The sequence below is a fragment of the Podarcis bocagei genome (genome assembly GCF_964188305.1).
Source record: "Podarcis bocagei genome assembly, chromosome: 5".
Lineage (NCBI taxonomy): Eukaryota > Metazoa > Chordata > Lepidosauria > Squamata > Lacertidae > Podarcis > Podarcis bocagei.
The window spans coordinates 58,929,603-58,957,443 of NC_138129.1; the positions used below are offsets into that span (position 1 = coordinate 58,929,603).

General features: G+C 42.4%; 1 protein-coding gene across 5 annotated transcripts; it reads left to right on the forward strand.

Moving 5' to 3' along the window:
• Positions 1 to 4,707: 4,707 nt before the first annotated feature.
• Positions 4,708 to 26,840, forward strand: PODN (podocan). Of its 5 annotated transcripts, none has more exons than XM_081195391.1 (12): positions 4,708 to 4,837; positions 5,669 to 5,827; positions 8,622 to 8,890; positions 9,973 to 10,066; positions 12,329 to 12,393; positions 15,225 to 15,334; positions 16,327 to 16,483; positions 17,367 to 17,482; positions 18,347 to 19,004; positions 23,487 to 23,635; positions 24,918 to 25,132; positions 26,163 to 26,840. In XM_081195391.1, the coding sequence occupies exons 3-11, from the start codon at positions 8,627 to 8,629 to the stop codon at positions 25,093 to 25,095; spliced, it is 1,791 nt and encodes a 596-aa protein (XP_081051517.1). In that variant the 5' UTR covers positions 4,708 to 4,837; positions 5,669 to 5,827; positions 8,622 to 8,626; the 3' UTR covers positions 25,096 to 25,132; positions 26,163 to 26,840. The 5 variants fall into 5 exon arrangements, with proteins under 5 accessions (XP_081051517.1, XP_081051521.1, XP_081051520.1 ...); XM_081195392.1 differs by having other exon boundaries at positions 4,758 to 4,837; positions 5,600 to 5,827; XM_081195394.1 differs by lacking the exon at positions 5,669 to 5,827 and having other exon boundaries at positions 4,756 to 4,837.
• Positions 26,841 to 27,841: the final 1,001 nt, after the last annotated feature.

The window sequence follows — 27,841 nt, forward strand, 5'->3', positions numbered from 1 at the left end:
CTTAGGTTAAATTTGACCACACATTTTTGACCCTGGTAAATAACAATGGTGTCTTTATACCAACTGAAGTCAGATTCACATGAAGCTTGTGCCTCACATCTTTATTTCATTTTCTAGCCTCCTAAAATGATAATAGTGATGGGAACCCAACATGATGAAGTTCATGTGCCTCTAAGCGCAAGCTTCAGGTTCCAAAATTTTAAGCTAGCAAAAGATCATTTTGATAATAATTTAACTTATAATTCAGTACAGCCTGGTCCTGCTTGGATTTTCTGTTATGCTCTGGTGGAATTAAAATTTGCTTAACTTGATATCCCCTTTAAATTATTATGAGATAGAGTTGAATACATGGGTATTATCAGCATAATTCTAGATTCTTTAAAAAAATATAACTCTACCCTACCCTCTGGCATAGCTGCTTCCACGCAGCTAGCAAAGTACTAAAACATTAGTATTAATTTGCACCCTCGGGTGTCTTCCCTATAAAGAATGGTGTGAAACAGGGCTATGTTCTCAGCTCAACTCTTTATGTTCTTCTCCCTGTTGCTCTCCTATGTCTTCAGCTTGACTGAAGACGATGTGTACCTCTATTCTGTTCAACCTGGCATGTCCTCCATTCCAAGACAAAAGTGTGGCGGGTTCTTGTCCAAGAGATATTATTTACAGATCCTGCAGCCTTGACAGAAGGAAGCTCCAAGGAGGCTCTTTAGAGACGCATCAACTGTTTTGCCCAAGCCTGCATGGAGTTCAGCCTCACCATCAGCCTGACAAAGATGAACATTCTGGGTCAGGATGTCACCAGCACTCCAAGCATTATCATGGATGACCACACATTTGAGATTTTGTTGTCCTGGGCTCCACCAGGACACCAACCTCTCCATCAATACTGAGTTGGACAAGCATACTGGATAGGCAGCTACAGCAATGGCTTGCCTCTCCAGAAGGGTATGGGAGAATGTGATGCCAATATCCAACACCAAGATGAAGGTCTACCATACTTCCATGTTGAGCACGCTGCTTTATGGAAGTGAAATGTGGGGAGCTTACTCTTAGAAGCAATGTCTCAATGCCTTCCATATGCACTGCATCAGGAAGATTTTGGGCATCACTGGGTCTCAAACAAAGATACCCTCTTCCAAGCTCACATTCCCACCATGTTATCCGATGTCAGCTCAGACACAATACTGTACTGTACTTTGCAGTGAAAGCAGCTAATGTGTTTGGGCAACAGTGATTAAGTGGTAAGAGACTAAATATGAAGGTGTATGTACAGGTGCAGGCTTTCAGGCGCTTGGTATCGCTGAAGAGCAGACTGAATTATTTTGCTTAAAGCTGTGCACAGCTCTCGACAATCTAAACCTATGTTCACGTTAAACAGAGAAAACATAAGGAACCACTCACTGAGTGATCTACAGCAAACCTTTTCAGAACTAAAATACCCAGCAGATGAAGTTAGACAACAGATCAACAGAGCCAGACTGATACCCAGAGAGAACTTGCTGCAAGACAGACCCAAAAAAGAAAATAACAGAACACCACTAGTCATCACATACAGCTCCCAAGTTAAAACAGTTCAACGCATCATCAGAGATCTACAACCTCTCCTGGACAATGACAGTTCTCTTTCTCAAGCTCTGGGAGGAAGACCTTTCATTGCCTACAGACAGCCACCCAATCTTAAACAACTCCTAACCCACAATAATACTACAACCAGACTTAACACGGGCACTGGCACCAGAGCCTGCAATAAACCCAGATGCCAACTTTGCTGCCACATACACCCGGACAACACCATTACTGGCCCCAACAACATCACACATACCATCTCGGGACTATTTAATTGCTCATCGTCTAACATTGTGTATGCCATCAAATGCCAACAGTGTCCTTCAGCTCTCTATATTGGACAAACAGGCCAAACCTTACGCCAAAGAATAAACGGACATAAATCTGACATCAAGAATCACAAAACAGAGAAACCAGTAGGAGAACACTTCAATCTCCCAGGACATTCTATACAAGATCTCAAAGTAGCTGTTTTACTACAAAGGAATTTCAGAAATAGACTGGAAAGAGAAGCTGCTGAATTGCAACTCATTACCAAACTCAAAACAATGGAGAGACCTGGTCTGAACAGAGACATAGGATTCTTATCTCATTATACATGACTAAGCCATCTCTCACCTTCTCACCCCTTGCCTTTTCCTGTAAGACCTATTACAGTCGTTAAGAGTCGTCAACAGGCTCATCTCAGCTATCTGCCAATCTCCGATTCCCACCACCCTTCTGAGTAATACCCCTCCCCACCTTCTCACTATATAGAAGGATCTGGCAACTTCTGTTTCAGTGTATCTGAAGAAGTGTGCATGCACACGAAAGCTTATACCAAGAACTAACTTAGTTGGTCTTTAAGGTGCTACAGGAAGGAATTTTTTTATTTTCACTCACTGAGGTGCTTTCTACCTATATATTTTGAGGGGAAGAAACTGCATTTAAAGCTGGTAGAGCTTTTTTTTTAAAATTCTGGCAAAACAAATTCTTGTAGATTTTTCTGATGGGGAGACCTTACTATGTCAAAGTCTAAAAGCTTCAATTATAAGCTTTCTTTTCCTTTCAACATGTATGCTGATATGGTCACCAATATTTGAGTAAAAGCATCTTTTTAGTGAAAAGCTATTCTTTCTGGTTGTGATAAAAGTGCCAACTTGGGTGTTAAAGCTACTCATTCAACAGGGACAAGTAAGATTTCCACATGTGGAAGACAAACACTGAAAACAAATCCCATGTAGTCTGGAACCAATTTGTGTAATCCTTCGCAAACACAAACAGATGTGCCACTTGTCCAGGCGGCACTAGAGTTTAGCTTGAAGTCTCTGTAACTTGTGAAAAGTGGCAGCTTAAAATGCTGGACATCTTTGGCCTTGGTTGCGCCACAGCTTGGCATTCTGCTCTAAAGGTGTTGTAAAGGTGGTCAGTGTTGGTACAACAACTGTGGTAGAAGACCCATTCTCAACCTCAGAAAAATAGCATTATTCAGTCTGCCAAATAACCATCTTCTTCTCTTAATCCTATGTGGTAGAGACTTATGCACAGCAACCGATTATTGCCCACTTCACACATTAGGAAAGACTAATTCTTTGCCTAACACATTTTTTGCAGCTCTGTAATGTGTCTTCTTTCCACACAATAAATCAGATGTAGTCATTTGCCCAGGAACTCAGCCAATTCCACACTAGCGCACTTCAAGCATTCTGCGATCCATTGGAAGAGAGGTTTCAGAGCCCATTTGGTACTTGAGGTAGTGATATCGTCCCTGTTATAAACTTGTAAGACCTGTTGCCATGGCAGAAGCAAAAGTATGCAGCACAAACACTTTATGTATGCAAAATGAGAGGTGTGTTTAAAAAAAAAACAAAAAACAACAACCCTCAAGTAAACTGTAGGTGCTGTTGACTCAAAACTGACCATCAAAATACAGTGGAACCTCTGTTTTCGAACTTAATCTGTTCTGAAAGACAGTTCAACTTCCGAAACGTAAACTGAAAACACAATACAGAAGCCTCAATACAATAGGGAAACTTAAAACAGAAGCCGTGGCGCAAGTATGGCTTCAGAAAATCGTTCCAAAACTGGAGCAGTTCTGCGTTTTCGGCATTCAAAAGCTGAAACGTTCGACTAAGGAGATGTTCGACAACCAAGGTTCCACAGTATTAAATAATGGATGTAGGAAGCAGATAGAAATTTTGCTGTTCAAAATAAGGACAGTAGAATCCCAGAATAATCTTTATACCCTTTAAAGCCTGGGCTAGAACTTTGTGTAAGATGAGATGCTTATAGGAGGAAGCAAGGCTGGCCCACAACATTTTACTGCCTGAGGTAAAACAGAAATCATATAATGGCCCTGCCACCACTCCTTCCACACTTACATTATGCTCCTCGCTTTCTAGGCACAGGTCGGAGCACACACACCCCAGCGCTTTCCCCACAAAAGCCTGCTCTTTAATGCTAAATCGGAACAAATGGCAATTCAGGTTTCCCAAAGTAAGTGCTCAGATGCAGCACTTTGCAGCATGGACCTGTGCCTAGAAACATAGCACAAAATAAAGTATGGATGAGCCCTTAGTTTGCCCAAATTGAGGTGTGGGCAAGAGGAAGCTTTAAAATGCTGCTTCGGTTCAAAAAGTTTGAGAAATGCTTTTAAAGCAAATGCCAACTGAGGGCATCTTTTTCATGCACTACTATGATTAAGTCAGGTGTGGGGAACTGGCTAAGGCTATACTATTCCCTGTTTTGATTTAAGGCAGTAATGGCCAAACTTGGCCCTCCACATGTTTTGGGAATACAATTCCCATCATCCCTGACCACTGGTCCTGTTAGCTAGGGATGATGGGAGTTGTAGTCCCAAAACATCTGGAGGGCTGAGTTTGGCCATCACTGATTTAAGGCCTCCAAACTCACCATACATAGTGTGTGTGTGTGTGTGTGTGTGTGTGTTTGTTTGTGTGTTTTCTGATACTGTTGTTGCATGTGTGGTCCTGAGGTCATAGAGTTCAGACTAAACCGTAGATCTGAGTCATTTTGCATCAAGCAGCCAGTTTGCTTTATACAAATATTCACTTCCCTCACACCAGCTTTTGGGAATAGCTTAATGGTCCAGAGGTGGATCCATTCCAGTTAAAGTAAGCCAAGATTTTGGGGGTGGGGAAGGTGGAGGGAGAGGAAACAATAAGACTTTAGTCTGAGCAAATGCTCATGTGAATTGGGAAAGGAAGACTGAGGAATTTTTGATGCCCAGCAAGGACCCAAAGGGGAGTGGTTTCCTGCAGGCTTCTCACAGGTATGTTAAGGTTACAAGAGGGGAAATTATTTGTAGTGTATGGTGTCTTTTAATCCATGCCGTTTCTGTGAAAGAAATTTCCCATTTAAATTTGCATGGTCTCTGGAAGTGCCGCTGTGACTGTGGCTCACAAATCGTGTTACATTACAGAGAAAACGTAGCTCTCCCGTGGAAAAAATGACAATGTGGAGATAGTGCTTGCTGCTGATTATGGTATCCTAAAGAAAAAGTGGCAGAAACAGAATAGGAGGCAAATGTCTCACTGAGGGGACTCCCAAGTTGCCTGAAGTCTCACATAATAAAGACCTGTCAGTATATCGGAAAGCCAAAGGAAAGGGATGGGAGGAATGAATGAATGACATCTGTTCCCTTTTTAAAATTCAAAAACAAAGAGAAAATATTGTGACACCTTAAAAACTAGCAAGAATATTACTTTATTCAGACAACCCAAGTTGGGTAGCCACCAAAATGTAGAGGCAAAAATGTCAAACAGTTCAGGAGGCAGGACTGTCGAGAAAACACACACTCTTTGAAACCCTTTGCTCTGTCCGCCTCATGTATAGATTGCTGCTCCTTCTCCTTTTTCTTGTTATTCCTACAAGTTGTGCTGATAAAAAGTGACTGGAAGTTTAATCTTTGTCCAAGCCACTGAATACATACAGCTATTAATTTCTCCCTCCTCTTCTGCCTCCTGCCCCCTCTTCCACTCTCTTCTCTTACATTTTCCCATATGGTGACTTTGGAAAATTCCTCTCTGCATAGGAAAGGACAGGAAATTCTCTTTGGGAGAGAGAGTTGCCTATTCCTCTCTCCCCCCCTCTCCCTTTCTAGTTCTGCTGATCACATCTGGAAAGGATCTGACTTGGGAAAGGGGGAAAGTGTTCGGCGCTTTGAGTGTGTAATTGACATGGCATGAGCAAGCGGAGCCTTTGGGGGGGCAACAAGAGAAACGCTTTTCTCCAGACACTCATCACTACCAGCTAAACAGAGGTGAGTTTTTGTTTTCTGCACTTTTTACTCTCTGATAATAGCATGACAACTTGGAGGACAGAGAACAGCTTCCTCGATTTTTTGTTTTTGCCGCGGCTGCTTGAAAACTCGTTATGCACACCTAAACATGCATAACCTGTTAATTGGAGGGTGTAACAGTGCCTCACAGCAAGAGAGCCACAGGCACTGTGCATGTCTAATTGCTTTTTCTGGAAAACAACCCCTGAACCTTCCAAGCGCTGCTGGGCACATAATTCACCACCGGTGCTGCAGATGCAGGGCTTTGGGAGGCAGAGATGCTATTCTGGACCTCAAGACAAAACCAGTATGTTCTGGCTTCTTAAGCAGAAGAAACTTTATACATCTCTCTTGCTGTACTTTGCTGAGACAGGCGCCGGATTTGAGCCAAACTTTGGTGGGCTCTCTGCAGAGACTTGAGAGATGAAGCCAAAGTGAGACAACAAACCTGGGATAAGTTTATGTAACAACTTAAAGAGGAGGGGGGAAACCCATCTTAAGGCTTTCTTCAAACTGCAAAAGAAATCAGAATAGCTTGCTGGGTTTGTCAGTCTTGCCAGCAGATTTTTTTTTATCCCAAGTGTCTTTCTTTGGTACCGGAGTAGTGACTGCTACAAAAGCTCAAGACAGATGGATGTCAGTGGCATGGGTTCCTTCTAGCTTCATAGTGGAGTGGACCAGGCAAAACTCTGCCAAAAGGAAAATTGAATAATCTTTGTATGACTTTATACTCCAATAAAGCACACCTGTGGTCAAATGAGATGCTCCCACTTTGAAGTGAGTGCAATTGCAATCAAATACTCATCTGACACATTCAGAAATTTACAAATTTGCTGCAGCATACACAGCATTTCAGGAAGATATGCAGTAGTGGGTGTTGCAGTCCCAGAAAAGGAAGTCATTTAAGGTTTGATGATAGAAACTGGATTGTGGACAACAAACAGCTTGGATCTGGTTCATGAAACTTAGCCAGAACAAAATCCTCCTCTTTGGGGATATTCTGCAGACAATGGTTTAACTATTTGCTCTGTCACATGCTTACTGAGTTGTTATGGGCAAAAGCCTCTCTCTCTCTCTCTCTCTCTCAGAAAATGGAGAAAACAATAAACAGGGAAGTAACATGCAATTGTTTTGGTGGCATAGAATCACAGAATTGGAAGGGACTCTGAGGGTCATCTAGTCCAAGCCCCTGCAATGCAGGAATCTCAATTAAAGCATATGTGACAGATGGCCATCTGTTGCACATGGTTATATAAAGTTACAAGCTGAATTACAGTAAGCCATGACAATCAGAAGGTTGTATGAAAGGACTTACAGAAGACGTGGGTTTTAAGGAGGCATTGGAAAGAAACAAGAGGCGGCACCACCCAGATGTTGGAACAGGAGGAGCTAAGTTTGCAGGCAGCAGGGATGTATTAGGAATGTCAGTGAAAAAGAAAGATAATGCAGTGGTGTAGAGGCAAGGGCAAGGAGTTTGTGCTGGACCTGGGAACAGGCAGGATGTTATTGTAACGATTTAAGGAGTTGGGGCACGTGGCCAGAGTAATGAGAGGTGAATGATTTTGGGAACCAAGTGCAGGATACAGGTGAAGGGACCAAGGTGAGGCAATGCAAGACCAAATATAAGGATGCAGTAGCCTAGTCAAGAAAGATGCAGATCAGAGTGATTGCAAGGGAACAGATAGGATGCAATGCTGCAACAGGTGATGCAGCACAACAAAAGCGGGTTTAGGGCAGCGTGACTGGTTCTGCCACACTGGGCTCTGAGCCTAGGGGGCGCTGCAGGGTGTTGCTATGATGTGGATTGAGCAGAATGGAAGGTGAGGGGGTGTGTTCTGAATTTTGGGCTTAAACAGGGTATTGGTGAAATTTGAAAGACCGAAGTCTGTTGCTGCAACACGCCATGTCTATGGCTTGAGTATGGAGAACAAAGGCAACAGGCCTGTTCAACTGGGTGGATGGCAACTTTGTCAATTGATAAGGAAAGAATACAAGGAGAAGAGAAAATGGGAAGAAATGTGAGAATTTCAGTCTTGGACATACTGAGCTTCAAATGAGGGGGGTGTCGCTTGTCAAATCCTAGTGCTGCAGCTATAAGAAAACCTGCAGCTGTCAACATTTCACCTTTTGCACAGCTGCTAAGGTAAAGAAGCTTTTGTCTTTTCTTTCTGGTGACCCCACTTGGGAAAGGGAGAAAGCTAAGCATCTTCTTGTATTTGCAAATCGTCCTATGTCGACCTGTGACTTAGCACCAGGTTGGAGAATCTTTTCAGCCCAGCCCTGAGGTCCCCAACTCCTGACGGCATCTGCAAAGCTGAACTGAGAAGGGAGATCCAAGCAAAGGTTGAAGTCCTGCTTGGATCAGCTAGACTGGAGTTCCCATTCCAAAACTCCTAAACTCCAGAGTGTGGTAGCTCCTCAGTGGAAAGAATCCCAGTGGGGCTTGCATTTGGTGTCAAATTTCAAAAGCATTAAATACAAGCTCCACTTGCCAAGGGACAATCAGAAGTGCATTTTAAGACTTCTGACTGTTTCTTTGCAGGTGCAGTTGTATGTTGTCATATATGGGGGGTGGGGTGGGCATGGCTTGGTGAAATGGCCTTTCCAGTGACTTAGCAATTAAGCCACACTTCCAAGCATTTAATCTTCAGGGTCTGGTAGTAAATGAATTGTCAGGTGTCCATATTCCTTTGTGCCATTGTAGAGGTTCAAGCCTACCTTTAAAAAGAGCTGCTATTAACAGATCCCCAACTCACTGATGTTTCCTTGATTTCAGTGGAAATGTACTTAAAGTTCGGGTCCCTGTTCCCTGTGCTATGGCTCTTGGCACTTAGCTCCAGCAGGATTCAAGCTCGGAAGAATGCAGACAGCAATGAGTTCCCAGAAGATTCATCGGAACTAATCGACCCAGAACGTAATTCTTTGGCTCCAGATTGTCCTAAAAAATGCACTTGCAATCCAGAAGGAATTGTGGATTGTGGAGGGTTTTCACTGAAAGAATTTCCCATAGATGTACCAGAATTGACAAGCCACCTTTCCTTACAGGTATTGTAAAACTAAACATGGACTGCAAACTGTTTGTGGGATCAGGCCCACAGTTTCCTTGTAGCTGTTTGTAATGATGTTTGTACAATACAGGGCCTAAAGCAAAGGTATCAGGTCTGGCTAAAGGAAAAGGTATTATGAAAATATTGATTTGTGGCCTATTTGTGGAAGAGTGCAGTGTGAGCTAAGGCATTCTTAGCTTATTGTACTAGTCATACACGGTGCTTCCAGATAGCTTGTTTACTGCACATTCATCCTGGTTTGTTTGCAGGGAGACTAAATGACAGCTATTTAATGAACATTCATTCTGACTTATTTGCAGGAGGTTAGATAATGCAGCATCAAAGCAACTGCTATCATACATTTCCCAGTGTATTTTCCCATCACTTTTCTAATCGCAAAAAGTCCAATCTTTTGGGGAGACGGGGTTGCTGTGCAAGTCCTCCACATCCTCCATTTAACGTCATGTGAGTGTTGCTGTTGTCAGGCTGCAGGATTCAGTCTGGAAGTGTCCCTAGACACTGAGCTGTATTATCAGTGAGGATGCAAAATTCTGCACAAACATACGTTGTAAAATTCAGTAATCTTCCACATCCACTATGGCCTGCATCCAAAGAACTGCACGACTTGTCTGCATGCTTAAGGAATGCTTGGGCTTACATAATAGCCACCCACAACCTTCTTTTTGAGCTGTTGGGGGTTTTCAAAGCAGTTTGAATTAGGACGTGGGTGTTTGCACTTCAAAAAGAAAATCCTCGTTTTTTAAAAAATCAGCTGGGCCAGTCCAAGTTCTTGGGTGCCTCTAAAGCAACTCTCTCATTCTGGCCCATATGATTTGCCTGGTTCTGTCTTGTGCTCTCTCTCTGTGCATGTGTCTGCTGCAGCACAAGCAAAGCTTGTGCTCCAAAGCAGCTGCATCAGCAGGACAGAAGGCTGAACAGCTCCATCCCACCAGCCCATTTTAGAGAGAAGCGATCCTGCCATTCAAATCCAGGTGAAGATTCTCGGAAGCGCCCTTTTGTTCCAATGGGGAATGTTCCCATGTGCCTCGAGGTCTTGATAAATCTTTTCACTTCTTTCAGAACAATCAGATAGAAGAAATCTTTCCAGAGGAGCTGGCACGTCTTTACAGGCTAGAAACACTCAACTTGCAAAATAATAGACTCACTTCCAAAGGTAAGCTGCAAAAATCCAGACTGGCCTCTTAACTCCTGATTCGCTGTCTTTCATTGGACTAGGAGGAATGTTGATGCTTACCAGTGACTAACACTGCATATCACCCACTAGGAGGAGTGAAATGTAATTTGATCCCCCCTTTCCTTGGCTTAACTCTTGATAGTATTGTGAAGCCCTAATTTCCGGAATTTATAAGTTTGGTGCTATCCACATGCACAATATGTAAAAGAGCTACGTACATACAGATCTACAGAGAGAAGAGGGTGGGAAAGACAGAATGAAGGCAAACACTTTTGTGCATACTCAGAACTCGGTTATAGTTGGGGAGGGACACAGGTGGCGCTGTGGTGTAAACCACCAAGCCTCCAGGGCTTGCTGATTGTAACGTCGGCAGTTCAAATCCCTGCAACGTGGTGAGCTCTCATTGCTCTGTCCCTGCTCCTGCCAACCTAGCAGTTTGAAAGCATACCAGCACGAGAAGATAAATAGGTGCTGCTGCGGCAGGAAGGTAAACGGCATTTCAATGCGCTCTGACACTCATCACGGTGACCCGTTGCACCAGAAGCGGTTTAGTTATGCTGGCCACATGACCCAGAAAGCTGTCTGTGGACAAACGCCAGCTCCCTTGGCCTGAAAGTGGACATGAGTGCTTCACCCCATAATCAAATTCAACTGGACTTAACTTTCCAGGGGTCCTTTGCCTATAGCTGGGGATGAGGATTGAAGGGATGTGGGTCACATGGAAGAAGTGGGTTTTGAGGAGGGGTTTGACGTGGGGAGAGAGATAGCACGTGCAGGGACTGTGGAGTTGTTTAAGGCAGGCAGAAAGCGGTTTGGGAACTTCTGGTAAGATCTCATTGAGACAAAATGAGGCAATTGCCTCAGGCAATGGGTGTGTGTGTGGATTTGCATTCCCAGCCTCCTTCCCCCTCACCCACTGGCCTTGCCAGACAGCTACTGCCTGCCCACACAGCTACTCACATTGTATATATGTAGTTCTACAGAGCCATTCCCTGCTTTTCCCCTCTCTGCCACCACCATGGCCCCCACTTGCTCACCTCTTCCCCTCATTAACTGCTTGCATTGGCCATACCTCTGCTCCCACTCCTGTTTGTCTTACTCTGAGGAAGGCCAGGGATTATTCAGAGAAGGTGTTCTGGGCAAGATGGATAAATCTCTATCCAAAGTTCTGATGGTGCAGGAAATCTGGGCCCTTCAGAGTGAGGCCGAGCGGAGGAAGAGCCAGAGGCAATAGCATGGCCACTGGTGCCAGCTCATTAGTGGTCGCAAAACAATTAACAAGGAAGCCGGGAAAGGAGCAGAGAGGGATGCTGGTGGAACACTTTGTGTTGCCTTTGTCTCTGGATGATTTGCAGCAGATTGACATAATTTTCGGCGGTCATGTCCGCACTATAGTTTAACTCTAACCGCACCCCTTCCCAAATTATGCTGCTACAATTAAGAAATCTTGAGGAGAATCCAGGTGTGTGCTTATGTGTGTTCAAGTCTGGGACTGAAAACTAACTAATGGTCCAAGCTTATGTTTGAAAGCACCTTGTTGCTTCCTTCTATGTGAATGTGAATTCTCCCCCTGCTCCCCGTTCCAAAAATTCAGTTGGTGGAGAAACTTCAGGTCTACACTCAGTAAAAGCCTTTTACTGGAGACCACATTTAAAAGAATAGGAGACCTTTGGTTGTCTGAGGGCAGGCATTGCCAAATAGCATGGGCTTCATGTACATGTCAGTCTTTAGAGATCCACTGAAAATGCTTCACTGTAAAAAGAAAATAGTACCATGATTGTGGACATAAGTAAAAATATTAACCTACACCAGCCTACTCTGCAGATCCTTAAAGGCTAAGTCTAATCCACATAGTTTGTAACAACTTGTTTTTATTTTGGGATGCAAGCATGCTCACAGTTAGTTCTATGTGTCAAAGAGGGCTTTGGCTTATATTTGGGGAGGGGGTGGGGGAGCTGCATAGGAAGCTACATTTGAAACTGAGGGGACTTTCAAAAGCAAATTGTAATCTGGAATGACCTGCTGCTCAAAACACGAAAGAAATTCTCACTGGAAATGGTGAAACCTTTGGGTGTGCCTAAAGTAGCTCTTTGGGTTCCAACTTACGTAAAGATAAAAATTAAATACGAATCTGATATTTCTAGTCATTTTTTAAAGGGGAAGAATGATGATCATAGATTTAGTTGCTCATTGGCGACTCCTGAGGGGTACTAATTGTCAAAATATTCCTATTATTTGAAGGACTTCCAGAAGAAGTGTTTGACCAGCTGGAGAACTTGAATTACCTGTATCTTGCCAATAATCAGGTAAGCAAATGTAGTCTTACAAGAGCTGCTGTTGGTTATGTGTGTATGGACTGGGGACCAGGAACCCATTCAGCCAAGGGCCACATTCCCTCATGGGGAACCGTGGTGGGAGCAAGAGATATTTCTTTTGGACTTATACTGTATTCACAGGATTTTACACCCACACACCCCCATCTCCACCCAGGCAAATAAGAAGAGCGATGACATTTCAAGGACACAATCTGGGCAGGCAAGAGCTCACAAGGAGTGCGTGGAGTAAAATCAATGAGGGGTATGGCATGGAGTCTGGACAGAGAGGTCTAGAAGGTCACATTTGGCCCCTGAGCTGGAGGTTCCCCACCCTTGGTTGAGATAAACACTTTACCTAGTTTCTTCATTTAGTATTGCTTGAGAAATTCATTATTTGCATGAACTGACTGATCCCAGAGAGACGAATGTGTGGATCAGGACAGAGTTATCTATGTTGCAATGCAATTCTTGGCTCGAAAAACATATAAAACTTATGAAATGCCCATTCAGAACAAAATACATTTGGAAATGAATATTTTGGGAGACAATATGTTGAAAAATACTTATTTAAATGTGCATGTTTTAAAGTTAGAAATGCAGATGAATTCAGAAACAAGACAGAACGGACTTATGAAAAAGTACCTGTGAAACTGACATGAGTTGAAAGAGACTGAATCATCCTTTTCTTCGTAACTAAAGAGTAGTTTGACAGTGGCTTGCTTTTCAACTGTATTCTTTTGGCTTAGAGTGTTAGAACTTTAAAGATGCAGTAGGGACCGTGATGTGCTACAGACAGACAGCAGTAAACAGTTTCATGGTGTTCCATAGCTGTGGCCATTGAAACTTCCATTTTCCACAGCACTGACTGTATTGGTGTAGCAGTAGCTGATCATTGACAATCTGAGTGGTTATCATATCAAAGGAAACTGCATTGACTCCACCAACTCTTTCAAATGAGTTTACCCTGTTGTGGGTTAGGTGCAGTATCAAACTGCTTCTCCAGTAACATCATGTCCTTTCCTCCCATTTACAGCAATTTTCCATGTAACAGTTTTGGCAGTGAACAGCTGCAAAAAAAAGAAGAACACGAGCCAGGCTGTGACTAATATTCCAGAACGTTTCTGTCCAATTCAACACACACACACACACACCCAGCTCTATGTGATAAAATGGCCATTAACCTCCCTATTCCTGCTGCAGAAGAAAATTGTATCTAAATAATAGAAGCAAAACTTTGAATATGGTATACACATGCAAACATAGCTTGGTAGTTCTACATATTCAGAACCACTGTGAACATACTGAGAACTAGGACACTGAAGTAAACAGTGCAGTATAGCCAAGGCCCATACTTAGCATGAGGGCAAGGATATGCTGGAGACAGGGTGCTTTCACAAGAATCATGCACTTGGCAACTTTGACTAGAAGACCACATATAAGGCTTGACGATAATATATACCTATGCCAAACGGAAATAAAAATTTCTGTAGCAGGAAATCTAAAATTCATCCGAGAAAATGTAACTTCTGAAACAGTATTAGAAGTGGGACCTGCAACAAAATGTTGCGGCATGGAGTGTTTCTGGTTGGGATGCCAGGCAGCCTGCCATGCCCTTCTCCTGGATTCCATTTCTGTCCCAAAATATCAACCAGCATTCTATGAAAATTGAGCATATTCAGTCTTCATTGGACTGTTTTGGGTGAATCACCCTCACCTCAGTGGTCCCCCCCCCTTGGAATTGCTTTTGTACTTCTGTAAACCTTGGAGCTTCACTGAACCTGTTGATACATTATTTTTTTTAGTAGTACCACTTTGGCTATGAAAGCAAAGCATTAAAAGTTACATAAGCTGAACGTAAAAAAATATATAGTAGGAATACAGTATTGTACGCACATTTGCGATTTGAATCTCCAGAATTTAATTTCCCAACTCATTTTTAATTTATTTATTTTTAAAGAGACAAATTCTTGGGTCTTTCCTGTTGATAATATATGTTAAAACTTAAAGCGATCCAGTTCCCCAGCCTTGTGTTATGGGCAGTGTTATTAAGTAACCACCTTGTCAAATGTAGTACGGTACTAAAATCTTAAAACTAACAGGATTCATAAGTAGGAATTTTGAAAATAAACTACATTAGAAGAGCACACATTTAAATTTTCCACAAGCAAATTTGTATTAAGAGCATATTCTTTCTGAATAATTTCATTTCTTTCACAATATGTCTTCCCTCTGTTCTGTACAATGCTCAGCTTCCAACAGACACTAAATAAATATTGAATAATATATTCATAGTTTGTCCATTACAATCCAACATGTCTGCAGACAAGGTTACAGCTCACAAAGTAAACCCGTGTCTTTCAAAGATAGCGTGAGAAGAAGTACCCTTCAGAAATTTGATGAAAACTCAGGGGGGGAGCCTGTCATATGCTCTTGTTTTCTCATGAGATTTTTCCAGGAAAGGTCACTGAACTATTTCTTGAAAGGATTATAAACGTAGCATAACATTTATTTACTCTCTGAATCCACTATTTCCCCCCAGTATTAACAAAACAAAATATGTCTCAATACAAACAAAACTCCTTCCAGGGATGCTGAAACAAAAAATTAACTGTTTCCTACAGTGTTTACTTATATTTGTGAGGAAGACAGAAATCTTCACTGCTGTGAGGGAGCTCCACTTTTCGGAGCTTGACCTTGTTAGGTTTCCTCATTGAAACAAATAGCCTGATAATCTTTTGTTGCAAAACTGGCAATGGTGGCAGTTTGAAGCCTTGTGTCTCAGACCACAATATCCTCTTCTGGCACCATATTTTGTTTTCCAGCTCACGGCGGCTCCGAAATGCCTCCCGAGGACCTTGATCAGTGCTGATTTTGCAGCCAATAATCTCACTAAGATTTATGAGCTCACATTCGGACAGAAGCCAAACCTGAGGTAAACAGAGGGGTTAAGAGGCAACTGTAAGAGGAAGAATGTCGCACTGCTTCTGTGGCAGATGGGGGAAAGTAATTGTTTAGTAAAAACCACTTGCGGCCTACAAATTGTAGCCAGAGGAAGAGAATTGTTTATCTTTGAAGATGAATTAATTCTGGTTGCTTCTGCTGGATGTCGTTTGCATGCAAATAGCAATTGTGCTGGAAAGTGTCGCAGAATACTGTAACAGAAATTCAGCTCATTGGTTTTGTGATCCGTTTGTCCAGGAGTAGAGGTTCCCAACATCACCCCTCAAAGATTTGCTAGCAAATACTTCATAAACAAGAATAAGGAAGACTACATAGATCAGGTATGCGGCCCAGTATTTGTTGGACTGTAGCACACATCATGCCTGATCATTGGCCATGCTGGCTGAGGCTGATGGGTAGAACGACATTTGGAGGACCACAGTTTCTCTATCCAGTAATGAAGTCTGATACAGAATTCTCCTCCACAATTTATAGTTGAGGTTACCTTCAGTTTAGGGAGTTTGGTTTTGGGGGGTAAAGCTTTCTATTGGGACTGCGGCAGGAATAAAAAAAAGTAGGTGAGTATCAGAGCTTCAGTCTTATGTAGTCTTTAAGTTTCAGGATCTGAAGGAATAAAACTAGTGGATCATAATGAAAAGCAATGAGTGGCTCCTTAGGAGGCCTCAGGGCTTTCAGTACTCCAGCAACCAGGGTGGGTTAGTAGCCCGCATCCAAAAGGATGGCAATGGGTAGCAGTCATCAGCCTGTATTTAAGGCAAGGGCAGGCAACATGACCTGGGGGCTCAGCCCAGCCCCCCTAGGTTTCCCATCTGCATCCTCACAATTGATCCCAAGGCTGAATAAGGTGAGGAAGAGCTCCTGATCAACAGTTTTTAGAGGTCATTTCCAGAAAACTTTATGAAACAAAACCAAGTAGCTATATCTGCACTCATTCCTAAATTAGTCTATTTCCCTTTCCGGTAGGTCAGTGTACCTTCACAACAATAAACTGGAAGATGCTGGGTTACCAGAAAGCATGTTCAATGGTTCTGATAATGTGGAGGTCTTGATCATGTCCAGCAATTTCTTAAAATATGTTCCAAAGAATTTACCATCAGCACTGTATAAATTACATCTAAAGGTAAGATGGCAATTCTATTACAGTAGTTCTTCTCCTTGGGGATGGGATTGTGCTTCTTTACATGGCAGGAAATCACACTTTGTAAATCTGATTCCTTTGAAATCACCACATGTCTATCTAGCTGACTGTCTGTTTTTCTGTCTATCATGTTTGTGGGTTGTGCTCTCTGTCCAAAAGTATTTGAGGTATTCTGTGGCTAGCAGTGCTTATGCCCAACGTAGGCTTGTTTGCCAGCTACAGCCATTCCTGGACTGGCATAGCCTGGCCTCAGCTGTGCACAATCTAGTGACCTGCTACTTTATGCACTTTACATGGGGCTACCCTTGAAGGCTGTCTAGAGGCTGCAGCTAGTAGCTGTCAGCTAGCGTAGAATGCAGTTGCTATGCTGGAAAGTGGGGTACTTCAATGGGACCATGTGACACAGGTCCTGAAAGCACTGTACTAGCCAAATTCAAGGTGTCAGTACTAGCATATAAATCATCATCATCATCATCATCATCATCCACAAATTGCTTGGGACCCAAGTAGCTAAAATAGCACCTTTCCCAATACCAACCACCTCAGACCCTACAATTGGCAGAGAAGGCCTTGCTGGTAGTACCGCCACTAGAGGCTGCCCAGTTGGCGCTGACCTGTAACAGGGCCTTTTCAGTGGTGGTTCCCCAGTTGTGGAATGCCCTCCCTAGTGAGGTGCATCTGTTATTAATTTTCAGAAGGAATTTAAAAACATTTCTATTTATCCAGGAATTTGTTAGCTGCAGAAAACTGTTTTTGGCAACTCTAATATCACTGTACCACCTCAGAGATGTCCACCTTGTACTTTGAGGACTATGATGTTAGGATGAACAAATTCATGATCTACTTCCTGTGTTTCTTATGGCAGAACAACAAATTGGAGAAGATTCCTAAAGGAGCTTTTAGTGAGCTTTCAGGACTTCGAGAGCTGTATTTGCAGAACAACAAACTGACAAATGAGGGCATGGACAATGAAACCTTTTGGTGAGCATGTTGATTTTCTTTAGTGGATGTCAGCCACATGTTGCCTTATAGCTATTCTACTTTGTTAATAATTTGTCAACACATTAAGAACAATAACAACACATCCAATCTCCTATAAGCTGTGTTTTTTGTGGTATTATGGAGTACTGCTACCTCTTCTTTCTTTGCTGCCCATGGCATCCATTTTGTGCTGGCACGCACAACATTTTTATCAATATATGAGTATTGACCCTTTTTTTTAATACCCAAAACAGGGCTGCATATGAGAATAACTTTCCCTCTATTTTTGTTAGACACTGTGATTGAATTGACTCAGAAATCGATTAAGTTATCTCTGAAAATAACTGTTCATTTTCTGAGCTAATGCAAAGCTTGGAAAATAATCCCACACTCTATGCTTCCAAGCACCCAGAATCAAACTCTGATTTTGTTTCCTAGTTTAGAGTTGGCGATTAAACCACAGTTTCCTGACTGGGATATAAAGGGAAACTGTGGCTTAATGAGTATGGAGGTCTCTCATTAGATCCTATGAGTAGTTAGAGGAGGGAGCATAAATGTTTTTGCAGAACACTTAAGTTCAAATCAAAAGCTACTAAGTTATTAAGTTAGGCTATAAAGTGGAGGTGGAACATGTGGGGCTGATGGAACCCAACAATCAGCTAATCTTGCTTCTGATATTGTTAGACCCCATCTTACATCAACCCCAGCAAGCTTGCCTGAAATTAAAAGGTCAAGGATGATGAGAGATGGAGCCCAGCAACAGCTGGAAGGGCACAAGTTTCTCACCCCACTTTATAGATTTCCATTCATTTTTTTAAAAAAAGTTTAACTAAGAACATTCATTTCACCCCTTTTTCTTCCAAGGAAACTTTCGAGCCTTGAGTACCTGGATTTGTCCAGCAATAACCTTTCCCAGATCCCAAGTGGCTTACCTCGAAACATCGTCCTTCTCCACCTAGAGAAGAATGCAATTAAGTCAATAGGCAGGGATGTCTTGACCCAGATCAAGAACCTGGAATACCTTCTGCTTCACAATAACAAGTTGAAGGCCCGGGGGATCCACCCTCAGGCTTTCCATGGCCTGAAGAAGTTACACACAGTCCACTTGTACAACAACCAGCTGGAAAAGATCCCCAGTGGGCTGCCCAGACGGGTTAAAACTCTTATGATTCTTCACAACCAGATATCGGAAATTAACAGAAATGATTTTGCTACCACTTATTTTATGGAGGAGCTAAACCTTAGTTACAATAAGATCACCAGCTCACAGATTCATCGGGAGGCTTTCCGTAAGCTGAGGCTACTGAAATCTTTGGATCTTTCAGGCAATAATCTCAATACCATGCCTTACGGCTTCCCGAAGAACCTGCTAAGCCTGAAACTGAAAGTGAACGAGATCAGCTCTATTCCCAGGCGCACGTTATCTGGGATGTCAAAGCTGCAGGAGCTGTATTTGAGCAACAACAAATTGAAAGTCGGTTCAATATACAGTGGGTCGTGGCAGGATCTCACCAGTCTCAAGGTACAAGCATGTCACTGATATTGTGCGACTATTTCATTTAGACATAAACACAGAAAAAAGTCAATACATCAGCAAAGAAATCTGACTTCCGTAATTGAAATAGATTTTGCAAACAGAAGGAATTATGCAGGTATACTTACTATGAAAAGAAAAGGAAGTAGAATGTTGTGTTATTTCACCACAGAATCTGGAAGCTAGGGGCAAGATCTAAGGGCAGTACATAAAGGCAAAGGGGGGGGGCATAGGTGTGTTGAGACGCAAAAAAAAAGGATGGCAAGAATTATAAAGAGACGAACAGTTGGTGTTGTACAATAGCATTTCAAAGAGAGATTTTCAAGGCCTCCAGTTTGTTTTATAAGACTAGCAATTATATGATTAACAGTACATGCAAATGAGTTCAGTTTTCAAGTGTAATAATTTAAATTTGAAATTGGTTTGAGGTAATGAACTTCATTTGCAGAAGTACAGTTTTCAGCTAAGATTGTGAATCTCTGGATCAGAGTGAACACTGTGTGTAAAACTCAAGGAAATGGAAGCAGGGAACTGGGAAATATTTATCTCCTCTGATGTGAAGATTGGTCCAAATGGGCTAGTTACAGATGTAAGAAATTCTACCAGGATGGCATAGTATTGGTGCAGAAAAGCTATATGTTTTGGAAGTTGGTTTTCAGATGGGATGTTGGAGAATTCCATCAAAAACAGAAACAAGAGTGGAAATCCCCACAGTTTGCATGTTCATTAGAGGTTAGGAACAGAAATCACGTAAGTGAATATGAGCAGCGTTCAGTGTCATTGGGTTTTTCTGTACACAAATGTTATGTACATAACTACATTATTTGCTGTATTGTGTTTGTCATTTACCTTCCAATGAAATGCATTTAAATTAATTATGTAATTATGTAATTAATTTCCTAAGTTAGTGAGACTAATAATAACATAGATTTTAGTGAAAGCTGAACTGCAGTGCAAAGAAACAGTGCTGACTGCAATGGACCCAGGATGGAACGAAAGTCACTGCCTCCTTACATCTCTACTTTTCACTCAGATGACAAGCCTGTAGAGCTGTTTCCAGATATGAAAAGAAGAAAAATATCAGAAGTTTTCTCAGGAAAAGGTGTCTTCAGAGATATTTAAGCTCAGCTCTAGAACCTACTGGTTTCCTGAGACAGGATGGTCAATGGAAGACTCCAGCATCTGCACAGATTTCTTATGTTGCTCTTCCATAAAGATCTATTGAGAAGGTCCTGCTGGCATAAAGTTTAGAGAACCAGGGTTATATGAAAATACATTCATGGTGGCTGCTTCACGGCCATTAAACTCTCCTGGAGACCCCGCAGATTCTGAACCTGAGCTTTTTTGGAGAAGCATTGCAAACCCTTGTCACTAAGTATAGCTTTCTGTAACTTTGGTTAAAACGGTAGAGAGGAGGGCATATGTTAAAATGGCTCACACACTAGGCTCTATAGTTCATTAAAACACACACACACAAACACACACACACACACACACACACAACTTTGTGGTCTTCCAATCTATATTAAAAAGTTAGTGGTTATTGAAGACGCAGATTATTACACTGCCCCACCCCACCCCACCCCTGCCAGACGAGACAGGTGAGAAACAGTAAGTTAATGAATATGGGTTTAGGTGTCAACCATGGGTTTTATTGTTATTTATTTTGCCTTTTAAACAACTCTGCTTTTCTTGGCTCCAGTTGGGACCAAAAAGCAAAAGTGCCCAAGTGGCATATTTAGCCAGAAAATGGCTGAACTAGTTTTTCATAGAAAGATGTTTTTGCATGATTTCCAGCTCTGTTTCTCCAAAGCCAAATATATTGAGTAATCTTTGTGTGAGAGCTTGAACTTCTGGCTGCTTCTCCAGTCTGCTGATTCCAGTCTGGAATGTTCTTCAGAAAGGCAGAATCCTTTAATTATATAAATTTAATATTTAGCTCATTTTCTTTTGAGTAAGGCCCTGTAGGAATTGGGGGAAATTGGGGGGAATTGGAGCACTGCCTTTCGCAGAGCTTTGCTTCGCCTATACCCATAGGATTTTTTGGGGGGGGGGGAATTGTTTGTTTAATAAATTTGTGAGAAGACAGACAATGACACCGTTTAAAGAATGACGCTTGTTCTAAGAACAGGAGCAATTTAAGCCCCCAAAGATCTGCTCACTCGACACTTTCCCAGACTGAGGGTGGATTTTTCATGATCACAATCATTTAACATCACCCGTCTTGGAAAAAATCAGCCTGGGAGGAATTCAGCATTGCTCTATGTGTAAATCATTATGTCAGCGCAAACAATTCAGCTTGCTAGGTGGAATTATCTCCCCATGGGCTGTTACTTTTTTCTTATAAATATATACATAAACACACACACACACATTGGATATTCATTTAATTCCTGATGTTCAGCGTAAATTTTATATTAACTTGAACCTTGCATAGCCTATGATGTAAGTAAATTGGAGTTGAATTACCATACAATCAATGTTAATGTTGGCTAATGGCTAACTTCATCACATCAGCAGTCAATCAATGAGGCAGAGTGTACCCACTTAGCAGACAGTTAAGATCAAACTTTGACGGTGGTGGTAGCTGACTAAAAATATAAGAAAAGATGTAATCATGTTAACAATAGTCTAAAAATAAAAATAAATCTGATATTGAGACAATCTGCAGGAAGTCACTGAAAGCAAGACCACTTCACAAAGATAGCAAGTAAGCAAACTCTGGGCTGGTTGAGTCCTCAGCCCACTTGTAGCACATTTCTCCACCATCCCTACACCTCACAAAGCTGCAATTCCTTTCCCTCCCCCCCCCACCTTAGCAAACTACAGTTCCCAGGATTCTTCAGGGGAAGTCATGGACTTTAAATGTATGGTGTATACACAGACTTAGACTTACTTGCAAGTAAAGAAGTGTTTTCTTCTATAATAACATTTGTTTCTCTGTAAAAATGCTTCATGCAAGTATGTGAATTGTGCTCTTCATGAACGACCTCACTGGCCCAGGCTGGAGAGGTTACTGTGAGACAGCTCACTCAGGAGGTTAGTACAGTGGTACCTCGGGTTAAGAACTTAATTTGTTCCGGAGGTCCGTTCTTAACCTGAAACTGTTCTTAACCTGAAGCACCACTTTAGCTAATGGGACCTCCTGCTGCTGCCATGCCACCGGAGCACGATTTCTGTTCTCATCCTGAAGCAAAGTTCTTAACCTGAGGTACTATTTCTGGGTTAGTGGAGTCTGTAACCTGAAGCGTCTGTAACCTGACGTACCACTGTATCTGTGTTTGGAGAATATTCAAGTTTTTGCCTGGGGAAAAGCCCTCCAAGTCCACAGTAGGAGCAAACAAACTTCAGCTGCATAGTTTGAAGTCACAAGTCACTAGGCCATTCTTTTCCCCGTGCCCTAATCACGTGTCCAGATTTCTGAGAATTCTGAGAATTCTGAGCATCTAATGCCAAACACTGTTGTACGTGCTGCAGATTCAACAGCAGCTGCAGCTGTTACTGTTCAGCTGACCAGGCTGTCAGAACAAAGCTACAGGAAATGGTCCAAGAGGAAGAAAGTTGATGCAGAGGCAACCAAGGAGGGAAGCTGGGACTGCTGTGCACTTGTTGCTATGGCCACATTTCAATACAAATGTCCAACATTAGGTGGCCCAAAAGGAAGGGTAATTGACTAGGACGAGATACAGGGACCTGAAAGAATGGTTTACAAGGCACAGGAGAACAGGCAATACAGTGGTACCTCGGGTTACATACGCTTCAGGTTACATATGCTTCAGGTTACAGACTCAGCTAACCCAGAAATATTACCTCGGGTTAAGAACTTTGCTTCAGGATGAGAACAGAAATTGTGCTCCTGTGGCGCGGCAGCAGCAGGAGGCCCCATTAGCTAAAGTGGTGCTTCAGGTTAAGAACAGTTTCAGGTTAAGAACAAACCACCGGAACGAATTAAGTACTTAACCCAAGGTACCACTGTAATCCAAAGGACCAGAGAAGGTGAAAGCAAGGGCTAAAGGAAATAAAGCTGGGCAAAAGACAACTGGGAAAGGGAAAGATGCTACATATTCAGCTACAGGGCACTGATGTGGCCACATTAATGAACTTGCTTCCAACCATTTTGTGGGCATCTCACCAGGCGCATGTAATGAAATTGGGCTGCAATCCTAGTATACTTCCCTGGGAATAGGGGAGAAATCCATTTCAGTTCACGAAAGGCGACCTTACCTAATTTGTTCTTTCCAAAACAATACACACAATGCTTGTTTTGCATGGGGGTTACGTTCCGGACCCTGTGCGTGTTGGCAGAACCTGCATAAAGAGTTCCACCAGTTGTACCCTTGCTTACACAAATTTGAAGTGCCTAGGTACTCAACATTTTTGTACAGTATAATCAATCTAGCCCATTTCAAAGCAAACTGATTTCCATTAATTACTTCCAACTAATGTTGTGCTGTCTGTTTTTTCTTTCAGATATTAGACATAGCTGGCAATCAGCTGACTTCTATTCCCTCTGATTTGCCAGAATCTCTAGAGTATCTGTACCTCCAGAACAACAAGATTACCACAGTGCCAGAGAATGCCTTTGAATCCACACCCAACATAAAGGGAATTTATCTCAGGTTTGTAGTCCAGAAGAAAGGTTCCCCTGCCTGACCGAGATGCATCCAGTCAAGGGCAAGGCTGAGAAAACTCTTCTTTGGAACACCTAAAGTGTTTAGACAGGCCTGGTGGGATTTGTTGCATGTTAAGTTGAACAACGGAATACCACCCACTCAGTGCTGTATCTAAAATTGCCATTAAGAGTCTCCTCAGTTTTATAAGCGGTTGATTATGTGGCATGAGGAGATGCAATTTAAGAAGTCCCAAAGCCCTCTTGGTCATGCAGAACGTAGCTGTGTGATTGTTGAATTCTGGCCTTAGCACTTTGCAGGGTACAAATGACCAATGATCCAAACGTTCAGATGACTTTTGCTAATCCAGATGTGAACATAAGGAGAGTTCTACTGGATCAGACCAAAAGTCGATCTAGCCCAGCATTGTGCTTTCACAAGTGGCCAACTAGATGCCTATGGGAAGCCTATAAGCAGAACATGAGCATGATAGCATTCTCCGAATTATAGGTAAAGGTAAAGGGACCCCTGACCATTAGGTCCAGTCATGACCGACTCTGGGGTTGTGGCACTCATCTCACTTTATTGGCCGAGGGAGCTGCTGTACAGCTTCCGGATCATGTGGCCAGCATGACTAAGCCACTTCTGGCAAACTGGAGCAGGGCACAGAAACACTGTTTTCCTTCCCGCCGGAGGGGTACCTATTTATCTACTTGCACTTTGACGTGCTTTCAAACTGCTAGGTTGGCAGGAGCAGGGACCAGGCAGGGACCAAGCTCACCCCATCGCGGGGATTCGAACCACTGACCTTCTGATCGGCAAGTCCTAGGCTCTGTGGTTTAACCCACAGCGTCACCTGTGTCCCTAATCATGTTCTGCAGCAACTGGTATCCAGATGCATTCTGAATTATGACTAGTTAACCAAGTTGGGAGCCATCACTAAATTTTGTGAAAGTGAGTTCCATCATTTAGCTATGCAGTCTGTAAGGAAATACTTCATTTTGTCTGTCTAGGAGACTAGATGGATTGTCTCTATCAGGGCTGTCCAGAAGGTAGATCAGGATCTACTGGTAGATCTTTGGGTTAATAACAGTTTGATTATGATGGAACAACCTCCCCCCTCACTCCACCTGCATGTGTTCTCCTAGTGGTTCTCCTGATGTCCCCACAGCTAATTGAGGGGACTTGGGGGTGAGGAGAATTGTACAAACAGGAGCACTTGCACTGGCTCCTTCTAGTGGGACTACTTACTAAGTTCTAACACCAGAAACTCTCTTTTTTTATCTTCAAGGTTTAACAAGATTGCATTCAATGCAGTAAAAGAAAGCACATTCCAGAGGCTGAAACATCTACAGGTGTTGGACATAGAAGGAAACTTTGAATTCAGCGACCCTTTGAAGAATAGGGACCATTCGGAGGAGGAAATGGAAGAGGAGGAGGAGGAGGAAGAACAGGAGGTCGAGGAATAATGAAGATAAACTTTGATTGAACCAAGTGTATCACATGGTAGAAAATTACTTTCAATGCTATTCTAGTTATACTGTCTCTTTACACAACCTGCTTTTATATGGCACCCCCAGCCTGTACACAAAATAATATTTGTGACCCAATTCTGTTAGTGATTGGGTTGACAGATAAATATATATGAAGGTGCATGAATGTGTGTTGGTACAATGTCAGAAGTGGACACATCACCAGGTGACCAAGTGTTGCATAGGGATAGCAATATGTGCCCCAGCAGTAACGCCTAATCCCTTGTGGCTTTCTGGAATGGCACAGTTAACTCACACATGGTGCTTGTATGTTTGTTGTAGTTACATCAGTTTTCATTCCCGATCCTGTAGCTCAGATGTACTTTCAGTTCATAACCACTGTGGGATAGCATTATTCCTGTATGAGTGTGTCCCGGGAGCATAGAAAACAGCCTCTCTGTGGCTATCTCTATGCACTGGCCATACTTGCAACGGCACATAAAGAGGTATTTCTGTGGCTGCTGTGCAGCATAAAATGTAAGAAGCTGTTGTCTCCTGAATCAGATGAACCTTTGGTCCATCTAGCTGAGTGCTGTCTACACTGATTGGCAGCAGCTCTCCAGTGTTTTTGAAAGGAGTTTCTCTGGCATCTAGCTGGAGATGTCAGGAGTTAAACCTGAGCCTTTGGGCATGCAAGTGCTCTACCACTGAGCTATAGCCCTTTCCCAGTTTTTAACACTTATTTTTTCCTGAGTCTGGGGATTATTTGGAAGACTTGTTTTTATTCAAGCTTTTATTTTATTTTTTGTTTTTAATGAGATTCTTAAGTCCTTTGCTTCTGATTTCCTTGTTACTAACCACCCTAGATAACTGGATAGAGCAGGCTTTATAAAATCTAAGCGAATACATTTCTGCCTTGAGTTCTGATTCTTTGCTTAAGTTCTTGACTGCATTTTGAAAGGTAGCTGCCAGCGTTATGAACTGGGATAAAAATAAATGAATAATGAGCTGGGATGAACATGCAACAAATACATGATTAAAATTTTGATTCTCATGTTTTTCAGGAACTCCTTCAGCAAAGCGGCATGCATCCCTGTGTTTATGTATCTATATATATCTGTATCTCCATAGATATACAGAGAGCAAACAGTGCAATGAATTTCATGCAGGCGGTTGGCTCATGTGATGGTGCTTGGCCAGGCCAGCTGAAGAGAGTCTGCTCATGTTGGGGGAAGACCCCCAAGTGCCACCCCATGTCTTATACTTCATCTTGTCCAAGTACTTTCTGGATCATCAGGGATTCTGGGGGAATTTTCAAAAGCTGGCTTTTGTCCCCCTTCTGTCACTTCTCTCACAGTTTTCCTATGCAAATGAAAGTGAAACTCTTTAGAGCAAGTTCCCTCAAACAGTGTTTCTGTGTCACTGCATTTCAATGAACCACTGCGCTCAGTGATGGGAGAAGGGAGAGCATCCCGTGTGGTTTTGTTTTGTAGAACAACCTGAGGCATCTCAGAACCATCAGATGGCAATAAGACTGACTTACCACACTGGACATTTCTGTCCCCTTTTTTTGGTTCAGTTCAGTATGTATATTTGGATTAAGAAAGAAATCCTATTACGGCTGGATCCCATATATAATTTATCCCCATTCCCAAAGCCTGCAATATGCACCCACCTTTATGAAGGTTTAAAATATCAAATTATTATGTTTTGTGAAAATTAAAATATATTTTTGCCTTTGAGAGATTTGTTCCTTTGTGTGTGTGGGTGCTGGGCGGTTGCTAATATCCCTTGGACAAAGGAAATCATATGGACATATAAAGTTAGTCCCTCTAACCAACTTTATTGGTCTTCAGTTAGTGGGTTGGGACCTACCACTGGATTACAGTCTGGCCTAAGGTGGGTCACAACAACACTGTACAAATATAGGATAAAGAGAAGTGGATCCTCAAGTACATTTTTGGAATGTACCTCTCCCTACTTTTTCTTTAAGAAATATTGTCTTTGATGCCTCTTCTCATTTGGGTTCTCAGCTTCCACGCATGGGCACACACTGAGAAACAGTGTTTGTTGACAAATCATGTCTTACGTTAGCTTGTTCAGGCTGCCTAACAAATGGGTAGATCCACACCATCCATGCAGAGCACATTCAAAGCCCATGACTTGCCTCGTAGAATCCTGGTAACTGTAATTTCCCCTTCACCAGGCAACCGTTCCCAGCAGCCTTAAGAGAACTACAGGATCCTTTGGGGAAAGTCATGTGGTTTAAATGTGTGTTGAATGTGCATGTGACTATAACTGTGGAAATCTGATTTTACAGTGGAGAGTTCTTTCTTTTTACAGCTCACAAGCTTATTTGAAGTTCCTGTGCACAATTTCATATATATATATTGGTGTTTCCCCTCCTTTCTTCCCAAACACAGTTTAGCTTTTTACATTTCTTGACTAGTGGATAAGCAGCACTGTTTCTGTTGGGACTTAGCAAAGAGCTTGGAACAAGAGGAGCATTTGAAATCCAGAAAGAGAAGTTTCTAACTGTAGACCAGCAGGGAAAACACCTGATAAAAATCTGTGCCAACCAACCTTGCCAATAAATCTTGACTTTAGGATGGCCAGCTACTTCCTTTCCAACCTGGGCCTCTCCAAATGATCGTGTTATTGCACAATGCAAATGCAGCTGTTACTCAATTGACCAAAGGATATGGGGGGGGGAGGGGGGTGTTTCTGTTGTAGGGACACCTCA